We start from the raw sequence: 23,175 nt of genomic DNA on the forward strand, positions 1-23,175 counted from the left end.
CGGGGGGAGGGGGCTTGTTCCAGGGGCGCAGGGGAGCCCTCCTCTGCCCCTGGGGAGCCCGGCTGGGAGCACCAGGATCCACCCCGTGGCCTGAGAGCTGCCGAGGTCAGGCCCTGAGCAGGCCAGCGAGGCACCACGTGATCAGCCGGGTGGGGCGGGCTCCGCAGCTGCGTGTGGTGGCCCTGGCGGTGTGGGCCGGGCAGCTGCTGTGGACGCGATGGCGGGGAGGGGCTGGCCAAGGCCCACCCTGCCACGTCGTCCAAGCGCCGGAGGGAGGAGGCCAGTGTCCTGCCCTGCGGCTGGTCACAAGGAGGAACTGGGCTAAGGGTGGTTCCTGGTGGCTCAGCTTGGGATAGGACGTCAGGGTTCCCAGGGCCTTCTGACCTTGGATTCCTGGGATGGGGAATTTTGTGGCCTCCATCCTCCCGCGGACTTGGGAAGGTGCTTTTAGAACCTCAACTGCTGGTCTCCCCCAGAGAGACCCGAAGCCCCGTGTCCGGGGCCGATGGGACATGGGTCATCTCTGGGGTGGAACGCCCCGTGGGCAGAGTTTCAGCGGAGCCCTCCCGGTTTGGCCCCATGCCCGGCCCATGGAAGCATCTGGATAATGGTGAAGGCAACCCCTTGTGGTTTTCCCTCCCGGCCTGTCTGGGGATGGGACCCGTCAGCCTCACGGGGCTGTGGTCCCTGGACACATCCTTGTCTCAGGCTGAGAACATTCCCCTTCCAGGGCTTTCTGCGGGTTCAAGGAAGACCGCTTGACCGAGGGTGGAGGATGGGGGTGCAGGGGAAGGGTGCAGAGGTGCCAAGGGGGTGGGGCCAGCGCCCGGTGACCCCTTGCTCAGTAACATGAAAAATCCTGACACCAAGTCCAGACACAGGGGAAGGGTGAGCAGGGGGGCAGCGCGGGGCAGCCAGCAGCTGGGGTGGGGGCACCCCAGAAGGACAGCCGCTGAGTCACAGTTGTATGGCGGGGGCTGGCCTGAGCCTGGCTGGTCTCACTGACCACACGTTTCCCCAGACGCTCTGGTCCCCAGATGCACCTGCTCTTGACTTGGGGCACCTTTTGTGAGGCCTGCATGGCTTCATTGGCAGGGCATCTTGCGCGGGCAGGTGCCAGGGAGGGGCTAGGCTTGCACCTTCTGGGCGCGCTTCCTGTCCCCTCGCAGCCTCCAGATGCGCCTCCGGGAGGAGAGCCATGGTGCCCCGGCTGCCAGGCGCTCGGGTCGGGGTGGGCGGAGGAGGGACTGAGGAAGGAGAGCCGGCCCAGCATAGACGGTGTGTCTACACAGGTCCACCTCATCTCGGGAGGGAAACCGAGGCATCCGGACGCAGCGAGGGGAGGGCTCCCTCCTCTGGCCCCAGTGTTCAGTCCTGCCCCGTCCCCAGCCCTTTCCTCGAGTCCTCTGGGCCCTTGCCGGGCCCCTGGGGACGCCATGTAAATAGTTGGAATTTCTCAACCCAGAGATGCTCTCAAAGTCTTAACTCTGTAAACAGATGGCCGAGTCCGGGGAGCCGGCCGGCGTGGGTCTCGCCGCTGACCGCTGACCGCAGAGGGCGGGGTGGCCGCTGCTTCCTCTGTCCCCACCCTGCTCCAGAACCTGCCCTCTGGGGAGAGGGGCTCCTGTCTGTGGAGCCCTTGGAACCAGCTCCCTCTCGACCTTGCAGCCCCACCTCCTGTAAATTGTCAGCAGGATGAGCGGCTCCTTCAAAGGGCAGCAGACCTCTCTGCTGAGGGGATTTGGGTTTATCGGCGTCCTGGGACTCCAGGGACCGGTCCCCAGACTCCGTGTCTCGTGGTACCCGGTGACTGTCCTTGGGAGGCATATGAATCACTGTCTCTACTCTCCACTGTGGTTGGGAAGAAACATTTTTGTGTGTGTTTAATGGGTGGATGCACCTGCATTGAGCACTGTGTTCAGCTGGGCCAAGGCCAAGATCATCACTCACAGATACCTTCCCCACTGAATTTTGAGACTGGTGTCTACATCCTGCTGGGGTGTAGACCGGGCCAGCACCTCGCAGGAAGACCACCACTCTCCCTCATCAACGACACCTTTCTTGCTCGTCGGTCATGGCCACGGGTCCGGTTCCTGGCGACAGGTTTGACTCCCTGCGCTGGGCTCCTTCATCCTGGCGTCCGGCCTCCTTCCCAGGCTGCTCCCGGGAGATCCGTGGTCGGCATCGCCCCAGCTCCCTGAGAACAACGGCCAGTGTGTCTGGGAAGACAGCTGCAGGCCCCGGGCCCGCCTCGGCCAGAGGGCTCTCGCTTGAGACCAGCTCTGCCACTGAGCCTCCCCAGCTGCTTTTGTCCGAGGAGGAAATTCGAAAGCTATTTGCATGAGCTGTCTGTGTACATTTTGAGTACAGATACTCCTCTGAGTGCACATCTGTGTAAACACATCTTCACAGGGACTGGGGAGCCCTGGTGGGGAGGCTGGGGGTCGGAGGACCCAGCAGCCTGGTGCCCCTCACCAGCGTGGGTCTTTGAGCCTTGGCTGGGCATTCCCCTGTCCCCCTGGGGAGGCCACACCACGTTTGTCAAGGGCACCACTCACTTTGGAAGGGAAGTCTGGGCACAGGGATGCACACCATCCCTGGAGGGAAGCAATCTGCTTTCTCTGGTTTGGGGGAAGAGGGAGCATGAGGTCTGCCCCCGAGCCCTGTCCTGGCAGTCTCAAGAATCACTGGGGAGGAGGGCATCGCTGTGTCCACTCTGCTGGCCCCGAGTGTGGCTAAAGCCTACTTGGCCCGGCCAGGCAGAACCTGGCTGGTCCCAGGACCCCCAGATGCCATTCCTGCTGTGTTCTCAGCAATCATATCCCTGCGGGGGGCAGGAGACCCCTTCCCTCCCGCATGGTTGTGCATGGTCTCAGAGCCCCCGGAAGGGGCATGAGACACAGAGGATGTTGGAGGTGCCCGGGCCGGATGTTGACTGGACAGGAGAGAGGAGAGTCCTACTCTGGGAAGGGGCTGGAAGTGGATGCTCGGGAGTGGGGGCACCCTGCCCCCCCCGGGCCCGGGAGCTGCATCTGATGACCCCTCTGCTACCCACATGGCCTGTCTGGGGTCCAGGCTGATGGGGTGGGGGGCAGAAGGTTCCTGCTTGGGGGTGAAGACTGTGAGGGCCAGTGGCAGGGTGAGGGGCTTATGTAGGAGGCCGGCCGAGTGTCCCGTGGACTCGGGCTGCTGCTGGGCATGCTCCCTGAGGTCCGAGTCTGTGGTCCTCACGGTGTCATCCTCACCAGCAGGGCCTGCCGGGGGTCCAGGCTCATGCTGGGATCTCAGGAGGGATGGGGTTCTGGGGTCTCAGACACTGTCTCCTGTCTTTTCCAGGGCATGCTCATGGAGGGGCCGCCAGGCCCTGAAGGCCCCGCGGTGAGTGTCGTGTTTCATTTCTCAGGCCTGTGGGAGGTGCTTGGGGGTGGGGGATGGAAAAGAGGGGGGCACTCACTGCCCTTTGCAGACCACACCCCGCACCCGCCCCTGAGGCCCAGCACTGCCCCCCTCACCCTCCCCTGAAGCGAGGCAGGAACGGGGTGTTGCCCTGCGGCTGTATCTTTGAATTCGGTCCTGATTTTGTTTTTAATTCCAGGGTCTCCCAGGACCTCCGGGAACGATGGGCCCCACTGGCCAAGTGGGTGACCCTGGAGAGAGGGTAAGGGTGGCTTAGCGCTCAGCTCGCTGGGTGTCCGCGTGTCTTTCCGTTCTGTGGCTGGTGTCCTCACGCCTGCAGATGGCAGCTGGAGCGTCAGCTTCCTGTGCGCACCGCCCGGCCCTGTTACCTCTCACAGCACCTCCTCGTTGTGTCCATGTACACACCTGGGGAGCGGCACCCCCTCGCGGCCCTGAGCCTGGGGCAGGTGGTGTCTGCGAGGCCCCCACGGAGGCTGCTGTGCTCGGCTCGCAGAGGGCCCCGCGGCCTGCGTTAGTCTCCCAGCGACGACTGCTGTCCACGGCACCCGGGATTAGGATCTGCATCGATCCTTCCTCAGTATGAGAGCTTCCTGGGCCTCGATTTCCCCTCACTCCATCTTCCTTCTTGGAAATCAAGCAACAGAACGGGAGGGCTTGCTCTGGGTCAAAGGGACCCTCCCCGGGGTCCTCTGATCATAGGGACCCGTCCCAGGTTCCCAGTCAAAGGGACTCACCCTGGACTCCCTGCCCCCTGGGTCTGGGGTCCCCAGATCAAAGGAATGTATCCCCGGGTCAGAAAGGACCCATCTTGGGGTCCCCCCACCATCAGAGGGACCTGTCCCAGGTCCCCGGGTTCCCTCTGTCAAGGGGATGCGCCCCCCCGGGTCAGAGGGACCTTTCTTGTCCCCCCCGTCAAAGGAACCCTTCCTGGGTTCCCTCTGTCAAGGGGATGCGCCCCCCCGGGTCAGAGGGACCCTTCTTGTCCCCCCGTCAAAGGAACCCTTCCTGGGTTCCCTCTGTCAAGGGGACGCGCCCCCCGGGGTCAGACGGACCCACACCGGGTTGCTGCTGGAGAACGCGGGCTGAGCCCAGGACGCCACAATTTCGCTGTGACACCTAGTGGAGCTTTGGGGTACTGCAGCCTTGGGGCTTCTTGGCCCGCTTGGCTCGTTTCTTCTCCTGTGTTGATTATTCCTGCGGCTCTAATGAATATCGACGTGAGCACAATCAGATTAAGAGCTAGTCATCAGATGGCTAAGTTGTGGACAGGAGAAACTAGGAGCGTGTGTGTGTGTGTGTCCTAATGGACGTTTATCCCCAGGACTTGGCACGCTGCCCAGAGAGTATGGACCTAAGGGTTTGGGCGGGTGTGTGGATGGGGCCGGTGGCTGGGTCTGGTCACGTGGCGAGGCGGCTAGGGTCTGCTTCCGAGGCAGGACAGCGGCGGGCAGCCGGGCTCTGGGGCCTCGGAGCGGGGCTGGGGCCATGCGGCGGGCTGCCCCGCCCACAGAGCAGGTGAGCGCTGAGGTGGACTTCAGACTGTGTGGATTAGGGTTAGCAGCGGCCGAAGGAGGGGGTTCTCGTTCTGTGTGGCCGGGTCACCTCAGGACCCCTCAGATGGGCATCAGACAAGACTCTGTGCCATGCTGTTTCTCTCTAGCTGGTGGCCCTGGGGCCCCAGAGGACGGGGGTCCTTCTCCATGGACGAGGATGGTCTTCCACACCTCCCGGCCCCTCCCCTCTGCCACGCGGTCACGACCCCAGATGTAGGAACCACTGCTCTGCCCCTGGCTCCAGCCCCAGACCACTTGAGTTCTGCCGGCTCTACCCCAGCTTGCTCTGGAGACCCAGTCCCCAAAGGTCTGTGTGAGATGGGGCGACCACCAGGGGCCCGCACGGATGCTCGTGGGAGGGCCCCATGAGCATGACCGAGTCCAGATGTCAGCGAGGGAGGACCACATGGCGTGGCAGATGCTGTCTTGGCCCTTAGATGCAGGAGAGGACGCTATTGACAGCGTGCATGGATATGGACAGACCACAGTCAGCCTCGGTGTTGCTCCAAGTGTCCGTCCCTCTGTCCACCGTCCACCCAGCGCACAGGCCGACTGTCACTGAGGCCGACTCCTCCCCACTTGCTCCCTGCCTTTGGGCTGAGCCTGGCTCGGGGCCAGTGGTGAGTGGTCAGCTGGGGCCTTGCGCACCGCAGCCGGACCCGGCGGCTCTGTTGGAGGACCCAAGGCCCCGGACAGTGGAATATCGTTGGTTTGAGCCACTGATGTCTCTTAAATTCAAGCCAGGATCTAGGAGCCTGGGGACTGGGCATGGGGTCAGCAGAGACACCCACTCCTATAAAGTGTGCTGTCCCTGGAGTTAGAGGGAAACCTGCAGCCCACCAGCCTCCCCAGTGCCTTTCCAAGTGGGGAGGTGGGAGCTGATTCCAGGAGCCGAGCACTGCCCACCCCTCCGGATCCCACTGAAGCCACCGTTGTCTAAGGAGAGGTCTCTGCTCACAGCTCAGCATCCTCTCAATGCCCTCCTCTCCTGGATGTCACCTGGCAAAGAACCCTGGAGGCACAGCCAGGATTCTACAGTGCCACCTGCCACTAGGGAGACCTCAAAATCCCTTTGTAGGGAATGGAAACATTTTTTTCCATCCTCTTAGGTTTTGTGATTGGGACATGCAAATTAAACTGACAGTAAAGTGTGTAAATAGGAGAAAAGGCATGCACTTTTATTAATATTTTAAGTTTCATGTGTACAGGGGCATCACAGAAAGGCAGTGAAAACTCAGAGAAGCAGCTAGACTTGAGTATCATAGACTTATGTATCATTTCAGCCAAGGGCGACACATTGTGGAGAAGTGACTAGCAAATCTATGGGGGAACTAATGGAAGGTAAGGGTCATTTTACTAAGGTCTGCTTACACAGACTTACCTCCGTGCTGGCTCCCTGTCTCCAGTGATAGGGGTTGTTCTTGCCCTGGTACAGATGGGGATGGGGGATAATTCATGCCATGCTCATGAAAGAAAACTTACGCTCTCCTTTTAGGCAGAGGAGGGGAGGGCAGAGGACTTTTGTTGATTCTCAGTTGCCTTCAGCTCAAAATAGTCCTCACAGCAAAGTGGCATATTTTGGGGTGGCACATTCTGATCCCATTCACTGGCTTGGCCTCATTTACTTGTCTGTACGTAGGAGGTTTTCACTGGGTGATCTGGAAGGATCCTGCCCTCCCCCCTGCCCAGTTCCCCCATCCTGGGATTCCCTAGCCTTTCCTATTACTGTTTATTAATTAGTTTTTTGTTCGTTTGTTTGTTTGTTTTAGATTTTATTTATTTATTTATTAGAGAGCGAGCGAGAGAGAAACAGCATGAGAGAGGAGAGGGTCAGAGGGAGAAGCAGGCTCCCCGCTGAGCCGGGAGCCCGATGTGGGACTCGATCCCAGGACCCTGGGATCATGACCTGAGCCGAAGGCAGTCGCTTAACCAACTGAGCCACCCAGGCGCCCTATTAGTTTTTTAAAAAAAGGTTTATTTATTTATTTTAGAGAGAGAGAGTGAGAGCATGCCCATGAGTGGGAGGGGCAGAGGGAGAAGGACAAGCAGACTCTGTGCTCGGCACAGAGCCTGATGCGGGGCTCAATCTCACAACCCCGAGATCATGACCTGGGCCAAAACCAAGAGTCGGTTGCTTAACTGACTGAGCGACCCAGGGACACCAGTTACAAATTAGTTCTTATCTAACCTTGACTGGCTGAGCCTGGCTTCCTAACGGGATGGTTGCCACTTCCTCCCAGCTGTTCTTGCCCTTGGGCGGTGTCCCAGTAGAGAAGGGGCCTGAGCCATCACCCCATCCGCCTTCCCCTAGTGACAGACGGGGAGGCCCAGGCAGGCAGGGGTGGGGGGAAATTGTGAAAGCAACAGGGGGAGGCAAGGCAGGGCTGGGGCTGATGTGGCCCAGCTCTCCTTCACGCAGTGGGGAGGCTCCCACTCCTTCCTCTGGGGCTCAGAAGGAAACTGAGGACGAGAGAGCCGGGGGTCCTGAGGGCGCTGCTAGCTCCCTCGTGGGGCTGAGTACTCCCTGAAGCTCCACTCAACATGCATGTTTCCTATCAAGTCGCTTCATGTCCAGGACGGAGGCCCCCTCCCTCCCTCCCTGCAGAATCTGATGCGTTTGGTACTCTCGGGGCGGGGGGCGGGGGGGGGGGGAGGGGAGCGGCAAGGGAGGCCACACCTGTCCGTCCGAGATAAGGACGTGGCTGTCCTGCTGCCTGGCCAGCCCTGTCTCCCATTTGGGAGGGTCTCAGCCCCCACCCACCGACCACTTCAGGTTTCAAGGGTTGGGGTTTCCCGTGGGATTTTGCTTGAATACGTTTTCTGTGCCTTACATAGTTTGTAAGCCGTGCTCTAAAGGGCATCCATCAGTGCCCCCTCCCTTAGGAAAGCGCGCTTGCCAGGTGCCCGCGGCGTCCCCAGCACCACCTCGGGGATGGCACCCCACCCTGCCACCGCATTCCCTGCTGGCTGGCTGGATTTTCGCCCAGCACCAGGGGAACGGACACAGGCCAGGTCGCTGGCACCCTGACGGCAGATTCCACTGAGGATTGATCGTATGAAGCTCTTTGCTTTGCAGACGCCATTTCTAGTGATGCGTCTGCTGGCCCGCAGGGCAGGCTGGTTTCTCTGTTGTCTCCCCGCCTCCTGGGGACACGCATGCGGACCTGTTCTCCCCCCGAGTGCTCCTGAGTCAGACCTCTTTGATGGGACCACCATTCAACCCCCCACAGTTGGTTATTCACGTGCCCCCACAGCCAGGCGTCTCTGTGCTTGAGCTCACTAGGCCGTCCCGGACAGACGGCTGTGGGCCTCCCTTGCTGCTCCCACCACCCGGAGGGTGCGAAGTGCATCCGATTCTGCAGGGAGGGAGGCGCCCCTGTGGGAAAGGGTCTCCGTTCTGGACATGAAGTGTCTTGAAAGGAAACCTGTGGATCTGTGCCCACAAGCCACGGGGGCACGGCCCTTCCCTGGGCATCATGGGTCACCGTCCTCTCTGTGGCTTGGTCATCCCCGCTCTGTGAGACATCGCTGAGCACTCAGCCGGGCCTCTTGAGTCTTCTTGTTAATCCCTGGAAGCCAGAAGGACCCCCTCTCATAGCAGGAGCCTACTGGGCACTCCTCAAGAGGGGACAAGGCCAAAATTAGAAACAGTCCTGGGCACATCTTAGTCCCTCCGTCTGGCTCCAGCAGCCGCCCAGGGCTTGGAAAACCTCCGTGGGCATGGCTCGGGCTGTCCTACCCGCACCCGCTCCTGTTCCGGGGGGGCGGGCATGGTGGGGGGCAGGTGGGGTGAGCGGGACATGTGGCCAGCCCCTGACCCCACGGAGAGCATCGCTGGCCACTCCCAAGCTCTAATTGCCCAGGAACTCGTCCTGCAAGGAAAAGCGGCACACTTACTGAGGATCTCCAGGATTCATGCCAGGTTCCTTTTCTGGGTCTTTCTAAGAGCCAGGCAAAAATAGCTCGGTATAAAGACTCCTCTGGCCTTTGGGGGCCCTCCCCGACACCCTACTGCCTGTTTCGGGAGCAGGAGCATGGGCTGCTGCTGGGCGGCTCACCGGGTGCCGAGCTGAGGGCTCACGGACTCAGCTTTGGGTCTGGATCTGCAGCTTCGCCAAGGATCTGAGTGCCCTGTCCCTTCATCTTGGTGCAAGAGCAGGGCCAGCATGGCCTCACGACACCCCCATTAAACAACAGCGATTTCTTAATGCGGAGGCGGCCCCCTTGTTTCTGGACTCGCTCAAGGTGTGGCCCAGAGCCCCGCGGTGCCGGGGCTTCACAACACTTTTCTCCCACCAAGTTCGGACACTGATTTGGGGGCCAGCTGACCAAGTCATACAGAACAGGTGACCTTTCTTATTTTGCTTTTAACCCAGTAGCTGGAGCCGAGTGGGGTCCCCGTGACCTCCCCATTAGCTTGCTGGGGCGGCCCTTGGTGTCCCACATGGGCCGTGTAACAGAGTGAGCCACGTTGTGGTCAGTGTCCTGAAAAGTGGGGGGCTGGCTTGGAGGTAGCCCCGCCTTCCCGCTCGGGGACAGAGGCGTTAGGTTACAGACCTTGGCGCTTGGCAGAGGTTTGCTGACAGTTCTGCAAGCCGTCATGGGTTGGGTGTTCTGCGGGACTTACATCACACTGTAAAGCTCTGGGAGGATTCACGGGGGGTGGGACATCACCTTCTGCCTCCATCGTTCTGGTTCCAGAGCCTCCCCAGCCCTAGCGAGGCTGTGGTCCCAGCACCTTGGCTCAGAAAGAGCAGGGAAGGAGGACATGGTGGGAGGGTCTTGGGGAGGGGAAAGTGGACGAGGGGCCGCCTCCAGCCTGCCCCCGGCTTCCAGGGCCACAAGACACCAGCGTCAGGTCCCCGGGAGACACGGACCCTGCATCTTAAATTGCGGTTTGATTTGGGACCGACCCCGAGGTGCAAGGCTCAGCAGCGAGCAGCACCCCAGATTTCCAAGAGGAGACCCCGGGTATCCAAACCTGTTCTTGATTTTTTTTTTTTTAAACACACTTCTTGTCTTCTGAGGATTTTTTTCCAAAATGGCAGGCAAGGGCAGTTTGGCCGCGTCTGTTAGCAGACCTTTGACCCAGGGGTTCTGCTTCCAGGCACTTGCCCGCGCGCCCTCGGAAGGCAGGCGGGGTCAATGAGGAGCCCCTCCCACGTGGGCAGCTCTGCGGCCACTAAGCTCGTGAACAGGCCGCGGTGCCCAGCGAAGAGCAAGAGCAGATTGCAGGGCGGTGTTGTAGGGAGCGACCTCCTGGGGAAGGAGCAGCACCTCCCGAGCCACACGCACGCCCTGCACCCCCGCACCCCCGCGGGCGCGCTCTGCGTCCGTCCCTGCTGGTGCTGGCTACTCTGGGGGAGGAGAGGGAGCTTCCCCTTCTCGCTTTGTACAAATCACGTTCTACAACAGCTCTCAGGTGCAGAGAGTTATACCGGGGTGCGGCCGATGGGGGTCCCTTTCCGTCAGGAAGAGGGAGTCAAACCTCCTTCTGGAGGCAAAACGGGCTTTATGCACCTCAGGCTGGGTGGGAGTCCGCCAGGATTAGTGAGGAAGCTGGGCTGATAGAACGGTTTTTTTTGAAGATACACGGTCTTATTTGTCTTATGTTTGTAGAGTCCTGAAAGGGGCAGGGTCCCTCTAGAGAATCTGTAGAAGGTGTCTGTCTGGCACCTGCCTCAGGGACCAGATTAACGGGGTCTGTGGAGACCACGGGGTCGGCTGTGTACACACGGGCTCCTGAAATCGCTGGAGAGGGGTCTGTGTCCCGTGGACGTCCTTTACATCTGTCCCAGGGAGCAAACGCGTCGACTGCCTTCTGTCCAAGCAACCACACGCAGAGTCGGTGGGGACCGGGTCACGAAGGGCAGCACGCTGGTGGATGGAGGACTCGGGCCTTGGTGTCCTCGGGGCGGCCCCGCCTGCTGGTGCGCAGGCCTGGAGGGTGGATGCTGCCCGTGTCCCAGAGTGTGACCTGTGTCCCCGGATTGCAGTCTCCCACCTCTCTCTGCCCTTGCAAATCGCTCTAGGTCTGGCTCAGGGTCCCCTCCCTCATCCCTCTCCCCCCAGAAGCCTTTCCTCTTCCTCAGCCCACAGCCAATGCCTCTCTCTTCCCTGCGCTTGGCTTCTGGAACATTCCATGCCATGGGGTCTTGCTGCTCTGTGCATTTCCTCGCGGGCTGCAGTTCTGACCTCATCTGGACACAGCCCTGCTCCATCCCTGTTGCATTCTGACACAGCTGTCTTGGGCCTTCTGTCCACAGGGTCCCCCTGGACGCCCAGGCCTTCCTGGGGCTGATGGGCTGCCTGGTCCTCCTGGAACCATGCTCATGCTGCCTGTGAGTATCCTTATTTGTGGGGGTGGGTGGCCAGGGCTCAGGGCTCAGGGCTCAAAATGCGGTGGAGAGGGTGCCCTGGGCTCTGTCTGAGGATCCATCCCCTGGCCACAGAGTCACTCTGATGTGGGCCAACCGTCTTATAGAAATGGGCTCCTCTGAGGGCGTTTCTGCCGATGAGCAGAGTGGACCCTGGTGGTCAAGGCCTCCCGTTCTCTGCTGGCATCCAGGGCTGGCCCATCCAAGGGGCAGGGAGTCTGGCTCTCTGCAAAAAAGCTGAGTGGCGTCTGTCCATCTCCGCTGGATCTCCCAAGTGGGATGCCGCCAGCTGGTTCCCCCTTGTGCCTGACCTGCCCTTGGCCTTGTTGTGCCATCTCCTCCACTGGGAGCCCAGGCCCAGGAGGGCGTTGTGTGGCATGCTGGCCTGGACCTCAGGCTTCTGACTGGTGGCCCAGTGCTGCCCGGGAGGCTGGGCATAGCTCAGGGAGACTCTGTGTAGAGCCAGGAGCTTCCTGGCTAGGCCTCCCCAATGCAGGCCTTTGCACTGGGCCCTTGGCTTTTTCTTGCAGTAGGTAGGGGCTGTGGGGGTCTCAGAGTGAGGGGCCACAGAAGCCAGAAAGTTCTTCCCGGACCTGGGCCAGGTCTCCAGGTGGCCCCAGGGCTGAAGCTGGCAGTGGGGCTGGGGCAGCGTGTCCCTGGAGGGGTCGGTGCCAGACGTTGCCCGACCAGACCCCCCGGGGCTCCGCTGTCGCCCAAGAGGCCCCGGGGCCCAGGGTGGGCACCTGCGTCAGTGCACCCCGGGTGACCCCGTCTTACACCCGCAGTTCCGCTTCGGAGGGGGCGGTGACACCGGCTCCAAAGGCCCCATGGTGTCGGCCCAGGAGTCCCAGGCTCAAGCCATTCTGCAGCAGGCCCGGGTAAGTGGTGCCTGTGGCCCAGGTGGGGGGCCAGTGGACGGGGGCTCGCCTCCTGGGGGATCAGGACCCTGTGGGGGCATGCACCTGTCCTTGTCTAGCTGGGGGCCCAGGCCAGCACTGGGAAAGGGGCAGGAGGGGTGTCAGGGTTCCCTCGGCATGGATACGGACGTGCAGGGCCGTCTGCCGTCCCCCGCGGGGCTCCGGAGATGGACAGGCCTGGAAGGGGCTCCCTGTGGTGGGGCGGGACTGAGATGGAGCCTCTGGGCGAGCACCTGTGGGCCCCAAAGCCCCTCGCCTGGCCTGGGGTTCCCGAGGAGACTTTCTTCCTGACGGCTCCACTCTCTGCAAATCAGCTGGTTAGTGAACCGAGGCTTTAATTGATGATGCTCCAGATTGCTGATTGCAGGTGGCAAGAGCAAAGCCCGGTTCTGTGAGGTGGGTGGGGTGGGTGATCCGTCAGTGGAGCGTCGCCGCTAATGGGGCGTTTCAGGAAGCTGCTAAATAATCCCTTGTTTGGGCAATATTTATGTGGCTCTGGTGCAGCAGAGGTGATGTTAATGATCAGAACGCGTGGGTAATTACAGGACGGCTTGAGTATTGAGTTGTTGCTATGGAATAAATTGTCCGCGTGATGCAACACAGTGCATGACAAACCCCATTGCCCGCGGTTGGATTTATTGGCTGGGCCTGCCTGGCTGGCCTTTTAATCTGAGAGCTTTAATTGGAGCCAAATGGGTGATGGGCTTACAAGATTTTATAATGTGCACAGATCTTTTCCAAAATGAAAATGGCATGGTGCAGGGGCTGGGGCGGGGAGAGGGGGCGGGAAACTGAGTCGCAGAACAGGAGCAGAAGAGATCCTTTAGGACAGGGGGCTGAGCTGGGCTGTGGCAGGTGGGAGCCATGCTCAGGGTGCGTGACAGCCCAGGGGCGTGGGAGGGGGCGCCGGCTGGGGAGAAAGGAGCAGGTAACCCACCCCTACAAGGGGGGCACGACCCCCCCCGGGTTCCCCCTCTGTCTCCTCTGTTCCATTCGTGGTTGGCTCAGAGGCCCCAGAGGAGTCTCGGTGCTGGGTTTCTGGAGCTTCATCTGACCCCCTCCTGCAGAGGCCCCTGTCCTTGGCGTGCCCCGTCGGGCCTTTCCTGCCCAGTGGAGCCTCCCCTGCTAGGACCAGTTCCCCAGCTGTTCCTCAGCCTGCCCTGTTTTCTCTTGCAGCTGGCCTTGCGGGGGCCGGCTGGCCCGATGGGTCTTACCGGGCGACCTGGCCCCATGGTGAGTCCTTGGTGGGGGAGAGTGGGGGAGCCTGGTGAGGGCTGGGGAGTCCTTTGTCAGTCCCTTTTGGCTCCCAGCTCACCCGGAGAGAGCACCCTTTAAGCTCTTTTCAACCGCTAATATATCAGCGGCACCCCAGCGGGTATGGGGGCCCTGGGCGGGGGTTGGGGGGAGGCCCTGGTGGCCCGGGGGCTGGGAGGCCTACCATACCTGCTCTGGCTGTGATTTTGCCTCGTGACCCAGGGAGCCTTTCTTTCTGGCTATCTTTATTCTTTACAATCACACTTCCAAAGTCAAGAGCACTTGAGTGGGGGCAGACCCAGCCTTCCTCGTGCCTCCCTCCCCAGCTGCACAAGCCGTGTGTGGTGTGTGCCCAAGCATACTCAGGGCTGGCAAACGGGATCCGCAGGGAGTGTGGGCGGCCTTTGCCGTTTGCAAGGAGACGGAAGATTTAAACACCCGCCAGTCCGTTCCCTGGGAGGGGCGGACTTGGCTCTCTGCCCCGGGTCTGCCTCCGGCACCTTCCCCGTCAGTGCTGGCTCAGGACTGCTCAGTCCTTCTGCGGCTCCTGCCTCGTCGTGAGCCCGGAGGATGCCCACACGCTGCCCTGAGCTGCGGGCTGTGACAGACCCCAGTCACACTCATCCTGGAGAGAGAAGCAAACACGGTGCGGGCTTCATGGCTCCCGCTGTCCAGAATTTTGTTCAAAACGAAGAAGACATCCGCACAACTGGAAAGTTACTCATCGTCCCTCAGGCTCTGTCCAAGGCAGGCAGGCTGGACTCCTCTGCTCGTTCTCAGCGGAGCCCTGCCCCACGGGGCGACCCCTTTCCCGGGGTCTGATGAGCGTTCCTTAACCCAGACCGTGTCTCTCTAGGGCCCTCCAGGGAGCGGAGGTCTGAAGGGCGAGCCGGGAGACATGGGGCCTCAGGTACGTAGGCACCTCACTCTTGCTGCTTGGAGGGGCACCTCCAGTGCGTTGGAGGTGGTGACCGCTGGAATGGGGGACCCGACACTGCGTGTCTTCAGAGAAGCCTGTGGGAGTTGTGGCTTTGTGCACAGCTGGGCATAGAGCAGAAATACCTGTGCTGTGCAGGGGACAAGCTGGCCCCGTCGGGCCCTCACTCAGGGCCACAGATCCTGTGCCCTGCCCACTGCGGCCCAGAGCCACCATCGGCTGGGCTGATGAACACGGGGACAAGGCTTTGCTTTTGCCTCTGAAAAACACGGATCCGGCCTGACCCTTTGCCCTCTCTGCTTCCGGACAGGGACCCCGAGGTGTGCAGGGCCCACCTGGCCCGGCCGGAAAGCCTGGAAGGAGGGTGAGTTTTGTGGGTCAGTGCCAACAGCCGGGTCACGTGGGGGCGGGGAGGCTGCTCTGTCCCCGGGGCCAGGCTCGAGGCCTGAAGCCTGGCTACTCCCCTCCCATCGAAGGGCGACTGTTTTCAAGGCCGGATCCCCTTCCCCCGGGCGCGAGCTGAGCCAGCGGGTGCTCAGTGTCCTGGGGCAGGTGCAGCTCACCCACCTCTGCTGGCCTGGCCTCTGTCCTGAGCACGTTCGTTCAGTTTACAAACGTTTTTAATCGAGGCAGCTTCCCAGGCCCTCCGGGAGCAAGCATGGAGAAGACAAAGTGATTGGTGGGCCTTCTTTCCTTGGGGTGGCCTTGTTTCTCCAGAAATGGGGCAGGGGAATGGCCCAGCGGATGTCCGGGGCCCCCGGGACTCTGGGGGGCAGTTCCAGTGGATGGAATGAGTTTGTTTCCATATGACCATGGCTGCTGAATAGGACGTGCGTTTACAGGTTGGTATAAATTAATGATCCCCATCCAGACAAGCCAGGGAGAACCTAATGAACTCACATCTCACCAAAAAGATGGCTAAGGAGCAGGTCTTTTCAGCCAGAGAAGGCTTCAGGGGAGGGAAGAGAAGGTTCTGGATGTGAGACTGTCTGAGGGGTGCTGTCCCCTGGGGCTACCTGGCCACTCTGCTTGGAAAGTGTGTGGGGCGGACAGGACTCGTCTGGGGGGCTAACAGTGGTCCTGAGCAGGAGTGATGGGGGCACGGCTCTTGTGTGGCCGTCAGGACGCGGGTCCCCCATGCGTGGGGGATCCAGGCCCCATGCAGGGTCAGACCCATGCCTCCACGCAGCCCACCAAAGCCGGAATTCGGTGATTCTTGGGAGATAGTCGGGGGTTTATCTTGGACCTGATTCCGGAAAGAATTGTATTTCATTAAAGGTTTCTGTGAGTCTCTGTAAACGCGTAGTGTCCCGTTTTCCCGGATCCTCGGGCAAGCAGGGGAGGGATGGGAGGGTGGGGAAGGCGGACAGCGGGTCCTCCCGTGGCTGGCGGGGTTCCGCGGCCCGGGGTGAGAGCACCCAGGCGCCTGGAGCGCACAGTGTGCGGGAGGAGAGGCGGCGGGAGGCCGGGCGGGCTGCGCTGGTCTGTCGCTTCCCTGGAGGCCCCGTAGCTGGGCCGGAGCGCGGGCTGCGAACATGGGAGCGGCTGCGCGTCCCGCTGAGTGGCGCCGGGCCGTGAGGTCGTGGGAGCGGTTCTGACGAATCTCCCATGATTTCTGAGTGTGTGCCCGCCTGCGGGGGGCCCCTGTCAGCCGCTCTGTTCGCCTGGCTTGGCTTCAGCGTTTCGTCCCGGAGCTGCGCCTCTTGGGCGCCTTTCCCGAGGTGACTTTTCATCCCTGGCAGCTCCTTGTAACCTTGAACCCCGGGGAGGCAGACTGTCTCCTTGTGGTCTACCCGGGTCCCTGGCTTCTTTCTTCTCTGTTGCTGCTCTGTCTCCCCTGTACTTTGAGGCCAAAAGCTGCCGCTTTCCAAATGTTCTGTGCCGGGAGGTGAGCGGCCCGGGGACGGCCTTGTTTGATCAGCTGCACGCCGGACGCAGGGAGGAGAGAGGACGTTGATCTGGGTCAGCCCTTCATACTCAGCTGCCTGACATCGCTCGTTAGCGAGTCGGCACCTGGCTGAGTGTGTCCCCGTCCCCGTCCAGGTGGCCCCAAGCCTGGCGGGGCTCTCCCGGGGCGACCGCGGGGCCTTTGTGGTGAGCCTGCCCTTTGTCCCCGCGGGCAGTCAGGTGGGGGCCGTGGCCTTGTCCTTGCAGTTCCCTGGGAATAGCTGGAAGTAATGGGCTGGGGAGTGGCCTCCACAGATGGAGTGTCGTGCTTGCAGTGGGCGGCTGTGTGGCTTTTGTGAGACCAGCCACCACTGGGAGCTCAGTTTCCTTTGTAGCCAACTGGACTGATCCTAGGCGCTTGCCGTCTGTGGCTCTCCATTCTGTCATCTGGCTTCTGAACAGTGGAAGGGAAGTGAGCTGTGTATTGATGCAGGGACACGCTCTCTCTGAGCCACAGACCCACAGACCCCCAGCCCCGTGGACAGACGGAGCTGCCAGTTGGCTCTCCTGCAGCATGGTCTCAGCCCAGACACAGAGACGGGCGGCCCTACCCCCATCTGGCATTTCAGATGACGAGGCTCACAGAGACGGGAACCACGTCGAGAGGCGCGCAGCAGCCCCAGGACCCCGGCTCTGGGTCCTCTGGACCAGCCCGGCCATGTGGGGCTGTGCGACTCTGCTGGGCCTCACAGGAAGCCACCACTCACAGGTCCCGGTGACAGCTTGCCTCCTCTGTTCCAGGGCCGAGCGGGGAGTGACGGAGCAAGAGGGATGCCTGGACAAACCGGCCCCAAGGTAGGCTACGCTCACCGCCTCCCGGTGTCCTCGGAACCGTGGCTGCCATTGCTGTCATCGAATTGGTGACGTGGCCAATATGTCCGTCATGGGGTGAATGTAATTCTGATGACAAGTAATGACTCATGGCGTTCACGCTCATCCAGCGAGCACACTGTGATATGGACGAGCTGCTGTTACCCAGAGTGGGCAGAAAATGGGTCACCACACCTGCCAGGTGTCGGACATCTGTTCACCTAGCAGCTGCTGCGGATGAGCTCGGGTGCTCCCCACTGAGCTCCTGCGAGGCTCTGGTCTCGGCTCCCCAGAGCGGCAGGAGGGAAGAAGGGCTTCTTGACTCTCTCCCAGTAGCCCACGGTCTTCTTCCAACCACAGAAGTATCTTAAGCCTGGATTAGCCTACTCTCAGCCTCACCCCGCGTGGTTTGCCACATGCACGAGACAGGAGGCAGCCTGGGGTGGCCGGGGAGCCAGGGTGCGTGCGGCCCCGCGTCGGCCCATCCACCAGATGAGTATGGGCAGCTACGTGTGCCGGGCCTGCTTGGTGCTGAGGGCAGAGCAGTGAGCGAGACGGGCGCACATGCCGGCTCTGCCAGCGAGGCTCAGAGTCTGTGGCCCAAGGACAAAAGTCACCTCTGTGTTTCTGGCCTTTGTTGGTGTTTGGGGGAAAAGAGCCCGGGAACATAGGCCCAAGGCAGCGGGGTGTGCGGTGAGCGGAGGCCTGGGGTCACCGCGCACGGGGTTCCTGGGGCCCGGGTGCACAGACACCACCTGAACCGTGGCCCGAGGCAGGGCGGCCGAGCTGTGTGCAGCCCGGCGTCTGAGCAGCCTCTCTGTCCCCTTGCAGGGTGACCGCGGCTTCGACGGCCTGGCCGGACTGCCGGGGGAGAAGGGCCACCGGGTGAGTGTCCTGTCTGAGCGCTCGCGGCAGAGGCCCTGATGGGTTCTGTTTCTCCGGAGGCCTTCGCGCTCTCGCGTGGGTCTGGGTTCCCTCCAGTCCCGGGTGGTCCCTGAAGAAACTTGCGGGTGTGGGGGGTGAAAGCCAGTGCCAACGTGATGCGTTTGCTGGTGGAAGGTCAGCCCAGAGAAAGGGCCCGTGCTCGAGGGGCCCAGGAGGGCGAGGGTGAGCCTTCCCTGGAGAAACCCGCTGTCTGATTGGTGGTGCACCACGAGCTGCCGAGGGCCCTTTGCACAGCCCACGTGGCTGCAGCTGACGAGGGCGGGTGTGTGCTGTGGCCAGCAGGCCCGTGTCTCCTCCCGTGGGAGGCGGTCTCCCTGCGACGGCCCTGTGCCACTCACCGGACACTTTCTACCTTGCCTGTTCTCTTTGAAGCAGACAATACCTCTTTTATACTTGGCACGTGTGGATACGCGGGCATGCACACACGCTTGTTGGTTGTGTCGGGGGCGGGCGGGTGTTACCCATCACGTCCCACGGCATGTTGAGAAATGGCCACAGTGATTTACCAAAGCTGCGTTGTCCACATTCTCCACCTGTGACATGGAGACTGGAACAAAGGCAGGCTCCAGGTCAGGGCCCGTCCGTTGGACGGATGAGCACATATTGAGCACCGACTGTGTGCAAAGCCTGAAGCCGCCGGGGGTGGGAGGTGGCCCAGCTCCCACCCTCGGGACACTTGCTGTGCAGGACGGCAGCCCTTTTTGGGGGGACCCTGCGGGGCTGGGGTGCTCTCAGAAGCTGGCAGGGTGTGGCCCAGACCCCGCTGCAGTGTCCCGGGGCGCCCCGTGTCCGTGGACCTGCCCCCGGCCCTGCCTCCTGACACTAGCTCCCAGATGGACGTCAGAGGCTCAGGGAATCTTCAGCGGGCTCGGGGCTTCCAGTGTCAGAATCACAGGAAGACGGGTGGGCATTTGGGACAGTCGTGGGCGGCTGCCCCAGGTGCCTAACGCGGACCCTGCTTGACTTCCTAGGGTGACCCTGGTCCTTCTGGGCCGCCAGGACTCCCAGGAGATGACGGAGAACGGGTACGTGCCTGCCTGCCGGCCCCTCAGGGGGTCTGGGCCAGAAACGGCTGGGAAACGCTGGTAGCAGAGCGCTTGGCTGCCAGGCTTGGGGCTGGGGGCGGGGGGCTTGTGGAGGGCGAAGCCACGGGAGGTGGGGACAGCCTGCAAGCCACTTCTGAGGTAAAACAGGTGAAAACATTTAGCTTGACCCCTGGTCCTACGCTGTGTGGCATCGCGGAGCGGTTTCACCTGCCACCGGCCTCAGAGAGAGGGCCCCCAATTCCGGGAGGCAGGTGCCCAGGTCACGTGGAGGAGGGGTGGCGGGAGAGGTCGTGAGCTCAGTGTCCCTGCACGGCCGTGGTTCGGGCGGAGGCTGTGGGTGGCGGAGCCCGGGGATTTGGGGAGGGGGTGGAGAGTCTGGGACAGACCGTCCCTGGCTCTGGAGCGGGGGTGGGGCAGCGGGCGGGGAGTGTGCAGCGGGGGACGATGCTGTGCCCGAGGCTGGAGCCGGGCCGGGAGCTGGGCCTCTCCCAGGGGGCTCCACAGAGTCCCAGTGTTTGTCAGGTGTTTTCTGGGGCTGCAGGCTCAGTGTTAGACCTAAGCACCATTATCCTGCGACAGAGAAGCGTGTGGGGGGCTTTTAAGCCCCCGCCTCCACGTACCCCAGTCACTTACACTGTGTCTGGGGGTGTAGGGGTGTTTTAGGAAAAGGTTTAGAAGCCCTGTGAGTGAGGGGAGCAGGTGGGGCGTCGGAAGGGCAGGTCCCGGCTGTGCTTCTGTCCTCAGCAGCTCCCAGGTTGGCTTTGTCAGGGCACCTTCTGCTGTCCGGGCCCCAGCACAGTTCGCTGCGCCCTGAGAAAGGCCAGCAGGGTCCTCCTGGACGTCTGTGCTCCTTGAATCAGAGCAGGTGTGTGCGTGTGTGTGCGCATGCGTGTGCAGGGCTGGGTGTGCTCGTGTGTGTGGATACATACGCGTGTACGCGTGTGTGCATGCGCAGGGCCCATGTGCGCGCACGTGTGTGAGCGTGACTTCACGTGCTCATGCGTGTGCCTGGTGTGCACGCATGCTCGTGTGCAGATGTGCGGGCCTGGTTGTGCGCGTGCGTGTGCGGGGAAGAGAAGGGAGCGGCCCGTTGTTGGCGAGAAGTGGCATGTTGACGAGCAGCTCCTGATCTGGACCAGTCGAGTCTAGGCAGCATTTCCCTGTCCAGCTGGGAGGAAGACTCATCTTGGTTTACTCCCCCAGCTGTGTTTAGGGCCCTGGCAGAGAGGTTAGGCTACCTTGGGGTTGGCCCGGGGGATCTGGTGACCATCCGTGACTCCTTTACTCCCCAGCTTCTATCACTCCTGTTCTTGCCTGTCATTTACTTTCGTCCCTCTCATCCTCCCTGCCCCTGCCTCTCCATCTCCCCCTCCCTCCCTTTCCCCCTCCCTCCTTCCCCCTTCCTCTCCCGCTCCCCCTTCCTCTCCTGCTTCCCTCCCTCCCTCCCTCCTTCCCTCCCTCCCTCCTTCCCTCTCCCCCTCCCTCCTTCCCTCCCTCCCTTCCTCCTTCCCTCTCCCCCTCCCTCCTTCCCTCCCTCCCTTCCTCCCTCCCTCTCCCCCTCCCTCTCCCCCTCCTTCCCTCCCTCCTTCCCCATCATCTCTCACCGCCTCCCAATTTTCTGTCTCCATCTGGCTTCTATCCCTCTATCATTCATCCCTATTCTTACCCATCAGGGTAACCAGATCCTTTGCTCATGTGATTTTTCTTGTGCAGCTTTCTCCTCGTTGGACCTGTGGTTTGTGACCTCCTGAGCAGAGTGTCCCAGGGCCCCAGATCCCACCTTTTCCCTGCAGCTTTCTGGGAGTGAGGACATTTGGGCCTTCCCGGCTGGTACCGGGACCAGTAAATCTGGCAGAGGCAGAAGCAGCCCCAGGACAAAGCATCCTTCTGCACAGCTGCAGGGAACATTGTCTCTCTGTCCGAGCTTTAGAACTTGTCTCTAAAATCCTGCCTCTTTTCTCCCCCACAGGGTGACGATGGAGAAGTCGGGCCCAGAGGGCTGCCTGGGGAACCTGTAAGTCCTGATCGCATTCTGTGTCCTCAGCATGGCCACAGGCTGCTTGAGGAGGCTACTCTGAGCAGAGCCAGGGACCGACCCAGAGCATAGATTAGAGAAACAGAGACATCTGGGGGACTCTTGAGGGAGGAAAAGAAGGAGCACATTGGAGAGGCTGGTAGGGCAAATATGACCTTCCCTGGAGGAAGAAGCTGAGGCCTGGAGGGCTGTGGTTGGGACTCCAGGCCGCAGGCATGGTGGGCGTCCAGGGTCATCATGGTGAGTGTCCAGGGTCATCATGGTGGGCGTCCAGGGTCATCATGGTGGGCATCCAGGGTCATCATGGTGAGAGTCCAGGGTCATCATGGTGGGCGTCCAGGGTCATCATGGTGAGAGTCCAGGGTCATCATGGTGGGCGTCCAGGGTCATCATAGTGAGTGTCCAGGGTCATCATGGTGGGCGTCCAGGGTCATCATAGTGAGTGTCCAGAGCCATCATGGTGGGTGTCCAGGATCATTCTAGTGAGTGTCCAGAGCCATCATGGTGGGTGTCCAGAGCCATCATGGTGGGTGTCTAGGCCGCAGGCATGGTGGGTATCCAGGGTCATCATGATGGGTGTCCAGGGTCATTATGGTGGGTGTCCAGGGTCATCATAGTGGGCATCCAGGGTCATCATAGTGAGTGTCCAGAGCCATCATAGCGTCCAGGGTCATCATGGTGGGTGTCCAGGGTCATCATAGTGAGTGTCCAGAGCCATCATGGTGGGTGTCCAGGATCATCCTAGTGAGTGTCCAGAGCCATCATGGTGGGTGTCCAGAGCCATCATGGTGGGTGTCTAGGCCGCAGGCATGGTGGGTATCCAGGGTCATCATGATGGGTGTCCAGGGTCATTATGGTGGGTGTCCAGGGTCATCATAGTGGGCGTCCAGGGTCATCATAGTGAGTGTCCAGAGCCATCATAGCATCCAGGGTCATCATGGTGGGTGTCCAGAGCCATCATGGTAGGTGTCTACGCTGCAGGCATGGTGGGTATCCAGGCTTATCATGGTGGGTGTCCAGGGGCATCATGGGGGTGTCCAGGGTCATCATGGGGGTGTCCAAGCTGCAGGCATGGTGGACATCCAGAGCACATCAGGCAAGTGTCCAGGGGCAGTTGCAGAGACTGATCAAATGGTTTGCCATCCCTTCTGATGTCTACACTTCCCAAAAGTGGAGCCTTCCATCAGGGTGGTCCTCCTGTGACATCAAACAGCTCTTTCCCCAAGCCGAGCTCTGTTCAGGGCCCAAGCACATTTCCTCAGTGACAAAGAACACCATTTACGTTTCACTTATGGTTACTTTTCAAATGTCTCACTTGTGTTGTCTGCGTCGCCACGGCCGTATTCATCTGGCGATGTCAATGGAGGAGAAATATTGCGAACATGGCACAGAGAGAGCCTGGGGTTGCACTCACACATTCACTGGGGACTAAATTATACCCTGGATGTCTGATTAGCCCCTAAGGAGAATCCATTACCCAGTCCTCCCCTTAACACACGTCTAAGTGATACCTTCTGGGTTATTAACTCCTAGAAAGCATTTACAGGGCCAGGCATTTAAATAACGAAGGGAACAGTTACATGGCAGGAGCATGGGAACGATTTCCCTTCCACGGCATCTGACGAGTGACCATCAAAATTTAGGGTGCTCAAGCGTTGATTAAGGGCTGGATGATTCCCCAGCGGGCAAGGCGGGTGTGAGTGGTTCAGGATGGGGCTCCTTCGCGTGGTGGACAACAGCTCTGCCGTGTGGCCTCCTGAGTCTCGTGAACCGTGCTGGGGCCAGCGCTGTCTTGGAGGAGTGTCCCTCCGTAAGCACAAGGGGCTGTCCCCACACGTGCCCCTCGCTGCAGGGGAGAGAGGGACTGAGCTCTGGGCTGTCGTGGTGTCCCAGAAAAAGCCTGAGCCCCACGCTCTGTCTCTGCATTTGACCACCGC

The 23,175-nt window shown here is 61.1% G+C and overlaps 1 protein-coding gene across 2 annotated transcripts in view; it reads left to right on the top strand.

The window, feature by feature from the left end:
• COL5A1 (collagen type V alpha 1 chain) overlaps nucleotides 1-23,175 on the top strand; it is a 149,734-nt gene that overhangs the window by 66,476 nt on the left and 60,083 nt on the right. For both annotated transcript variants that reach the window (XM_045883480.3, XM_045883481.3), the window contains exons 10-20: nucleotides 3,337-3,378; nucleotides 3,596-3,658; nucleotides 11,237-11,311; nucleotides 12,133-12,225; nucleotides 13,441-13,497; nucleotides 14,375-14,428; nucleotides 14,766-14,819; nucleotides 17,144-17,197; nucleotides 18,044-18,097; nucleotides 19,129-19,182; nucleotides 21,173-21,217. In XM_045883480.3, the coding sequence (XP_045739436.1) occupies nucleotides 3,337-3,378; nucleotides 3,596-3,658; nucleotides 11,237-11,311; nucleotides 12,133-12,225; nucleotides 13,441-13,497; nucleotides 14,375-14,428; nucleotides 14,766-14,819; nucleotides 17,144-17,197; nucleotides 18,044-18,097; nucleotides 19,129-19,182; nucleotides 21,173-21,217 (645 nt within the window). The remainder of the gene's footprint in view (nucleotides 1-3,336; nucleotides 3,379-3,595; nucleotides 3,659-11,236; nucleotides 11,312-12,132; nucleotides 12,226-13,440; nucleotides 13,498-14,374; nucleotides 14,429-14,765; nucleotides 14,820-17,143; nucleotides 17,198-18,043; nucleotides 18,098-19,128; nucleotides 19,183-21,172; nucleotides 21,218-23,175) is intronic.

This window comes from Mirounga angustirostris, unplaced genomic scaffold, assembly GCF_029215605.1.
Source record: "Mirounga angustirostris isolate CCGP_5_RB_7025 unplaced genomic scaffold, mMirAng1.0.hap1 SCAF_15, whole genome shotgun sequence".
NCBI lineage: Eukaryota > Metazoa > Chordata > Mammalia > Carnivora > Phocidae > Mirounga > Mirounga angustirostris.